The sequence below is a fragment of the Culex pipiens genome, chromosome 1 (assembly GCF_016801865.2).
Source record: "Culex pipiens pallens isolate TS chromosome 1, TS_CPP_V2, whole genome shotgun sequence".
Lineage (NCBI taxonomy): Eukaryota > Metazoa > Arthropoda > Insecta > Diptera > Culicidae > Culex > Culex pipiens.
In genome coordinates, this window is record NC_068937.1 from 72,280,147 (window position 1) to 72,288,973 (window position 8,827).

The window sequence follows — 8,827 nt, forward strand, 5'->3', positions numbered from 1 at the left end:
TTTCTTAACTTCTTCCAGTACGCTTTTCGCTCGGTAGTGGCAGAGGAGATTGCGTTTTTGACTGGCTCGATGAATTAAATGGGTGAGGGCTATCAGTTCTTCAAACGACGTAGTCTTCGCCGCGCGGTTTTCACGGGTTTCGAGGATAAATTTTCTAATTTTTTCTGGGCACCCTACTGTGAATTTACGAAACCGCAAGGTTAAAGAGGGCCACATTATAAGGTGTTACGTCGATTCCGTTCCGTTAGGACCCAACTTTTGTACAAATACTCTTTATCTTTTTGTTTATTCGTGTGCAGTAGAGTGTTTATCTTACATAACATATTCTTTTCAGCCTCACAGTCATGGTACCTACTGCCTGTGCCCTCTTTCCGCAAACGGCTTCTTTGGATACGAAAACAATGAAGATATTTGAACCTCAATTTTATGAAGATCTTAGGAAATATGAAAATATTCCGCAGAAAATCTATTTTAATAAAGGGCTATAGAAATAAAATTTCAAGTCATGGAGATGTAATTTAAAATAAAGTGGTAAATGTGGACCTATTGCTTTTTTTTCCTCCAAATCGCTTCGTTAGGAGACTGAATTTTGCCATAACGCACCAGGACAGAAAGGAAGCGTTGATGCTCTCGTGTTTAAGGGGTCAAGGGAAAATCTCTACGGTGTCTCTAAATAAGTTTCGCTTTTAGTTGGACGGTTTTTGCAGAAAGTAACCCAGAGTGAGCAGTGCGAAGAAAAGTTATTTTATTTTTGGCTCCATAAGGTTTGCTGGTAGCGTGGGATGTACCGGTGATGTACCACAAAGTTGAACAAAAAATCAAGCACTCAGTGGTAACTCAGTGTTACTCTGTGGTTCGCTCTAAGCAAGCATTGAGAACATTGGTATAATATCACACAGTAAATTGTTTTGTAGAATCAGCCTTTACAAGGTTTGATTCAACAAATTATGTTGTAGACGAGGGCAGGGCCGTATCTAAGGGGGGAGTTGCGGGTGTTCAACACCCCCCATGGAAAAAATGGCTTACATCCCTAACGCCCCGAAGGGCCACCATTTTATATGATTATCAAAAATTTTTAGACACCCAAGGAAAAACTTCACTCTCACTAGATATCACCATAAAAATATTAGCAAAAACTTTTGATCATTGACGCCAAGTGAAAAACTCAACACTCACTAAGTACGCCCTAATAAAAACATTAAAAAACTTTGATCGTTGACGCCCAGATAACTCAACTCTTACTAAATACGCCCAAATAAAAATTAAGAAAAAACATTGTTCGTTGAAGAAGAAATTCCTTTATTCTAGGAATTTTGCCCCTTTCCTTATTTAGTAATTTTGCTACCTTCTTCGCAAGAAGTAGCCAAATTCCTAAATTTGACAGCATGCTTTGCCAGCTTAAATTGACTGGTGGCGCCAACTACACTGAAAATAAAAAGAAGTAATCCAATTCTGCCAGAGAAGTCACCCAATTCCTAAATTTCCATTGTGGTCATTCCACTCCTATTATAATCCTCTTGACAGGCCCGTAGCCAGGGGGGTGGGCTTCGGGCTGAAGCCCCCCTCCCCCCGAAATTTTTGGAAGACATATGTGAGAGAGGGAAGAAGAAGAAAAAAAGAAGAAAATTTCGTCAGATCCAATTGTCCACCCAGAAGCCCTCGCGGAACCGGTGCCGGATGTTCCGGTGGGGCCATTCCACTCCCATTATAATCCTCTTGAACTGCATTTAAAAAATCATGAAGTTTGATTGGTCCCATGCCGTATTAGAACTATCAGATCCAATTGTCCGCCCCTCACCATCTCTACATTTTGTATGTCCGCTAAGAAGCCCCCGCGGATCCGTTGCCAGATGTTCCGTTGTGGTCATTCCAATCTGGTGATGAGATAGAAATTTGGTGTCAAAGGGACTTTTATGTAAAATTAGACGCCCGATTTGATGGCGTACTCAGAATTCCGAAAAAATGTATTTTTCATCGAAAAAAACACTAAAAAAGTTTTAAAAATTCTCCCATTTTCCGATACTCGACTGTATAAAATTTTTGAACATGTCTTTTAATGGGAAATTTAATGTACTTTTCGAATCTACATTGACCCAGAAGGGTCATTTTTTCATTTAGAACAAAAATTTTCATTTTAAAATTTCGTGTTTTTTCAAACTTTGCAGGGTTATTTTTTAGAGTGTAGCATTGTTCTACAAAGTTGTAGAGCAGACAATTACAAAAATTTTGATATATAGACATAAGGGGTTTGCTTATACACATCACGAGTTATCGCGATTTTACGAAAAAAAAGTTTTGAAAGAGTTGGTCGTCGTCGATCATGGCCGTTCATCGTCACCCGCAACAGACACGGTCGACGAAACAAAGAGAAACGCAAAAAGTACCTTTTTCAAAACTTTTTTTCGTAAAATCGCGATAACTCGTGATGTGTATAAGCAAATCCCTTATGTCTATATATCAAAATTTTTGTAATTGTCTGCTCTACAACTTTGTAGAACAATGTTACACTCTAAAAAATAACCCTGCAAAGTTTGAAAAAACACGAAATTTTAAAATGAAAAATTTTGTTCTAAATGAAAAAATGACCCTTCTGGGTCAATGTAGATTCGAAAAGTACATTAAATTTCCCATAAAATGACATGTTCCAAAAATTTTTACAGTCGAGTAACGAAAAATGGGAGAATTTTTAAAACTTTTTTAGTGTTTTTTTTTGATGAAAAATACGTTTTTTCGGAATTCTGAGTACGCCATCAAATCGGGCGTCTAATTTTACATAAAAGTCCCTTTGACACCAAATATCTATCTCATCACCGTTTCAGGCTGCAAATTATTGAAAAACATCTCTTTTTTGCATGTTCAAAAATGGAAGGGGTCGTACCGCCCCTCCGTCACGAGATATCAAAAAACGGACCTCGGATTCGTGATCAGGGACAAAAGTTACCCCTTAGGACAAAGTTTCACGCAAATCGAAGAGGGGTCGGGGCAACTGCTGTGTGACTTGGCGGAGAATTACCCTCATATATTTAAGCCCACATGCATTAAAGTGGTGAATTTAAATAAATTCTTCCTCTGTCTACTTGGTGCACTGAATGGGGGCTTATAGTTTCTACTTTACTTTCAACCTTCCTCCCCTTCCTCTTGAGTTGAAATCCCCCCTCCCCCTCCAAATTAAAAACGGTGTCTGCGGTGTTTTAGAATTTTAGACGGTTTATGGAGCATTGTATGGGTACTCGTCTACGATCCACTTGCTAAATTCACGTTTCCTCGATAAATGCTGCTAAATCAAACTCGCTATGTAACCAATTGTTGTTAGATGACTCAAAATATAAACTTCTTCTATGGGCTTTTGTATAACTCGTTTTAAAGCTACAGAACAACATGCGTAGTTTTTCCCTGAGTTGATCATAAGATGGTTCTGCAATGTTGTAATTCTTACAAATCTCGGGTGCGATTTCAAAAAGCCGTAAGAGCCACCGTGACCTCTTACACTAATTTTCGTTTTTCTTGAAAATGATACAAAATTTTATTTATTTTTAGTTTGGGGCACTTGAAGGACGTGTAGATGAACAAACTAGAGCGTTTTTGATATTAATTTGTCATAAGTAGGTCGAATACCGATGTAAAAAGGACTTTGTTTACCAATGGCTCTTACGGCTTTTTGAAAACTAATCCTAGAAATATACTCGAAAGCAGTTCTCACGTTTTCAGAATAGTGCTTCCACAGACAAACAGACGTGACTCTCCATACAAATAATTTTTGAGATTCATCGTCCTTCGTCAAACCACCAAATCACGGCGACGCCAGCGCTGCCTGGTGAGCTTATGCCGAAGCGCAGCCCAAACATACCAATACAAACCCATTACTGTCATGTGTCATGTCAGTGTATGCGTGAGACAATCAAGCCTTAACGATTGTAAGCATCAACAGCTGATTTAAATAATGTTGTTGTTGCTTATCGTCAGTATCCGATGAAATAAAAATAAAAATTAACACCGACTGCCGAAGATGACGGCCAAACCATGCGGCAGCATCAGCAACGACGCACCACAACCGCAACGACAGAGACCAAACCACTGGTCCTCCCCGTTGCTCCCAAAAACATTCGCGTTTCGTTTCGAAACATCCGCAGGAAACGTGTCCACGGCACAGTTAAGTTGCGTTAAACAGCAAAAAGTGGCGAATGAGATGAAAAAAGTCGCAAGGATTCCAAAAAACGCTGCCGCAAACTCTTAGGTACATCGAAACAGAACAACTGTGGATGAAGATTGAGTGGCCCTCACGATCGACGCAATATCGCCAAAAGGACGACTAGCAGCAGCAATCCATAAAGGATAAGCAGGTTGCTCCAAGGTTTCTCCGACTTCACCACAGAATCTGGCTTCCTCCGCAGTAGCGGACGCCTCATCAGCAGCCTCGGCAGCGGCAGGCCTACCGGGTTAATAGTGGGGCAACGGGTATGTCCTCGCTAGTCAGCCGCTCATCTGACCCTGGTCGAAACTGCCCCAATATTGTCCCGCAAAGCCTGGATTGTGGATCACCGTTAGAATTCCTGAATTCTATCATATTTTGTTGTTTTCATTTGCTGCCACGTGCTCACGCTCAACTTTACAACAACAAAAACACATTACACACACTAAGGAAAGACGGGCGAGCTGTCACGACAGCAGCGCCATCAGCGCCGGGTTAAAAAAAATACAAATATTGAAATAACAAGCCATATTTTCAACATTTGCACGGTAAAAGTGTTTTAAAATGAATTTTACACTAGTTCAGTTGTTTTGCAATCATTAGTTTTCAAAAAATGTAAAATTTGACGAAAACCAAAATTTTAGCGAAAAAAATCTTTTTGCGATAATAAACATCGAAAATTTTCAAAAGTTCAAATGATTTTTAAATCAACCGAAACATGCTTAAAAATGATTCTAAGCGCAGGGGAATGCATTCAAAATAAATTTCAACTGATTGCACTTAAATTTTCATTGAAATATCAGAGTTTTTTGAAAAAATATTTTTTTTGTCCCCTGATTTTTCGAGCCAACTTTGAAGGGGGGGGGGGGACAAAAACTTAAAATAAAATTTGTACCAGCCTTATTTACCTATGTTTTTCATCGTTTTATTTATTTATTTTTTATTCGTTAAATTACATTTTATATTCCAGTAAATTATTTTTTGTATAAATCAAACCTGTTTTCATTAGGGCCCAAGGAAAACAATCAGACTTACCTGTTCGTGACATTTTGGCAAGTCAAGATGTGCCACATCTTCTCTACTTGTACCGTTTCCTAAAGTCAATTAAAGTGCGCCTGTAGCTGCATCAATCTCGCAAGCATCGCCACCCTGCAACCTAGCAATAGTAACATCTGATGAAAACTAGAACCTTAGCCCGCACAGAAGCAAAAGTCCGTCCTTAAACATAATGTATTATTAACCTCAAAACAGCCGCGAGTATTCGGCTTTCCCCCTTTACTAACCCAAGCTTTAAGTAATTATGTAAAAATGATATCCGGCTCCGTAAAACTTTGGTAGATGAGCCTAAATAAATAAAGACAGTTATAAAAAAAACAGTTTTCAACCTAAAATATTAATATAATAGCAGTTTATGCAACAAGTTGCAAAAAGATGATTTTTTCAGCACGAGTTGTACATTTGAATGGTTTTTTTTAATCAAACATCCATGTGAGCAATTCTCCACCAAAACCGGAAATGGATTTTATTTGTATTTTTTTATTTGGCTCAAACTTTGTGGGGGCCTTCCCTATGACCAAATAAGCTATTTTGCGTCATTGGTTCACCCATACAAGTCTCCATACAATTTTGGCAGCTGTCCATACAAAAATGGTATGTAAATATTCAAACTGCTGTAACTTTTGAGTGAATTTTCTGATCAATTTGGTGTCTTCGGCAAAGTTGTAGGTATTGTTGAGGACTTTTTAGAAAAAAAATAGGTACACGGAAAAAAAACTTGCTGATTTTTTAATCAACTTTTTTTTTACTAAAACTCAATTTCCCAAAATACGTATTTTTTGATTTTCGAGTTTTTTTTATATGTTTTAGGGGACAAAAATCCGCAACTTTTTAGCCATAGAGAAACATGGTCAAAAAAATTTGTCCATAACCTTGGCTTTAGTCGTGGATGAAGAGAAGAGGGAAGATGGGAAATTAAAAAACTAAGATTCAAAACTTTATTCTCAACTTTATAAATTAAAATGTATCACAAATTACTCTAATTAATAACTCTAATACAAAAAATGTTAATGATTGATTAATTATGAAGGTTTATCTTTGTTTTGCACCCTGGTATTTGGAGAATATTCGAAAGGGGAACGAGATAAAACCTTGAAATGAAATTTTCGTTGGCCTAAACAAAAATCTAGAGTTTTTTTAAAGGTCCTTTAATTTATTGTGTTTCATATGTTTATAGGACCTTTAAAAAATCTAGAAATGTCTTCTGATCTTTTTCTACCTAAACTACAGATACTACTAAAATGTGCACAAGTAAAATGTGATGATAATCTCATAGAAGTCAAATAACACTTTTCCTCAAATACACAAATTTTGGAACACCCTATTAACTGGACCACTCTAACGTTACTACTGTACTGACCCTGATCAACTTTTCGGAAGATGACAAAGCTGTTATTTAAAAGTGTGGTATCTACAAATTTGGTTTAACAAAATTTCGGTTATGGATCATTGTGATATGGTACCAACCTAACATTCTATTTGTTAAGATTTACACACACACACACACACACACACACACACACACACACACACACACACACACACACACACACACACACACACAATGAAAATTCCAAGCTACTATTGATATAAAAAAAATACAATTTCAGCAATTAAAAAAAATATTTGAAAAATAAATATTTATGAACCACCCTAATGTACTTAGATTTTATTTTATGAAAAAATAAATGTGTTTTTTGAATTCAGCTGCCCAAAATTACCCTTATATGACATATTTGGTAGAATACATGGCATTTTTTAATTTTGTCACAACTTTGTTCGGAGAGGATCCACTGTGTGGCACTTTAGTCGAATTTTATGTACTTATATATCACAAACATTTCCCGTACGGGGGGGTACGGACAAATATTTGACTCACTGTACGCCCTTTTCATATGAGCAATTCTCGCTGAAACCGTCCCACTAGATCAGGGGTGCTCAAAGTTTATGGATGCCGGGCCAAATTTGAAGCTCAAATGAACTTGCGGGCCAAATGTTCAAAAGAGTTTATTAAGAAAAGGAATAAGTTTTTTTATGTCTGCAAAATTTCTGATATTTTTTTTTGAACATTTTCAGAACAGAAAATTACAGTTTTCATTAGTTCTGTTGATTTTACTGTTTAAGGTATTTGATAAAATGGTATTTTGTTGAATATACTTATGACTACTCACTGATATTTTTTTATGTTTTGAAAATGGTGACATGAAAGCTGAAAAAATATGTAACGGCGTAATTTTATCTAGTGTAATAAATTAAAAGTTTTTGTCCTTCGATTCTAGACCTTGTTCTAGACATGGTTGAGGGAGGGATTTTTTTTAAATATATAAAAATTGTAATTACAAGCCAGAATTGAAATTCTTAAACGTTTCAATGAAAAAAGTGTTGGAAAATGCATTAAACACCCGTACAGTTTTGTAATCATTAATTTACTGTGAATCGGAAATACACTAAAATAAAAAAAAGGAAAAGGGATAAAAACTTTGTAAAATATTTGCAACAGCCTTATTCTTCTGATTTTTGTCAAATTTTGTCTGCCTGAATTAGATGATAATCAGTCAGATTCAACTGTCAACCTTCATGAGTTCGAATCCCGAAGTGGAAGTGGTGTAAATTAAGTTTGAGGCTCAGTTCATAAAAGAGTCATTGTGACTGTTAAATTGATATGGAATAGACATATTATTGCCTTCCTCACCTTACTGAGGAACGGCTCTAACTCCAGAACCAGATTATGGATCTGGATGAAAATTTGGGAGCTTGTAGAGCTCGAAAAATGCAATTTTTGAGATAAATAAAAGATATGAAAATGAAAAATTTTGACCATATTTTCATTTGAAAACTGTGTATTTTGTTGAAAAGCCTGGCCGCATCCGAAAACAGATGGATATTTCGAAATTCGGACTCAAAATGACCCTTGTTCAGCACACCAGCTTTCAAATGCACTTGGAACAATCCAAATCGAAAATAGGGGAGCCGAGTATTACGCGACACAAAAGGCTATAAAATCACTCGAAAACTGAACTTCTCAATTAGACCTCCTAGACAAAGTAAGAATATTAAAATTCACCACTTGAATGCATGTGGGCTCAAATATATGAAAAAATCTAAAATTTAACTTTTTTTTAGAAAAAATATAAATTTTTATTTGTTTTTATTATAAAAAGTACAAACAACACAAAAAAAATATTTTTGGCCGCTCGCTTCTATGGAAATACCCCATAGTGCAGCGGGGCAGTGAAAGCAAGCCAGAGAGGGTGAAGAAAAGCCCCAAGAAAACACTCCCTCTCCTTTGTTCTGCTGTCCGTAAAGCTGAAGGTGGCTTCATGTATACCTATCGACTCAGAATCGAATTCTGAGCAAATGTCTGTGTGTGTGGTGGGATGTTGATCAAAAAATTGTCATTCGATTATCTCGACATTGGGTGAACCGATTTTGTCCGTTTTGGCGTCATTCGATCCGTTTTGGGGTCCCATAAGTCGCTATTAAAAATTATGCAGTTTAGTTAAGTACTTCCAAAGTTATGCTAAAAACCCGATTTAATCCCACCTGGGGTGAGATAGAGCCTTTCTTACTAAAGAATATATC

General features: G+C 36.7%; 1 protein-coding gene across 2 annotated transcripts in view; it reads left to right on the top strand.

Annotated features, from left to right (window-relative positions):
• Positions 1 to 542, top strand: part of LOC128092492 (sideroflexin-2) — a 154,370-nt gene extending 153,828 nt beyond the window's left edge. For both annotated transcript variants that reach the window (XM_052706389.1, XM_052706391.1), the window contains exon 6: positions 335 to 542. In XM_052706389.1, the coding sequence (XP_052562349.1) occupies positions 335 to 488 (154 nt within the window). In that variant the 3' untranslated portion in view covers positions 489 to 542. The remainder of the gene's footprint in view (positions 1 to 334) is intronic.
• The last annotated feature ends 8,285 nt before the right edge of the window (positions 543 to 8,827 follow it).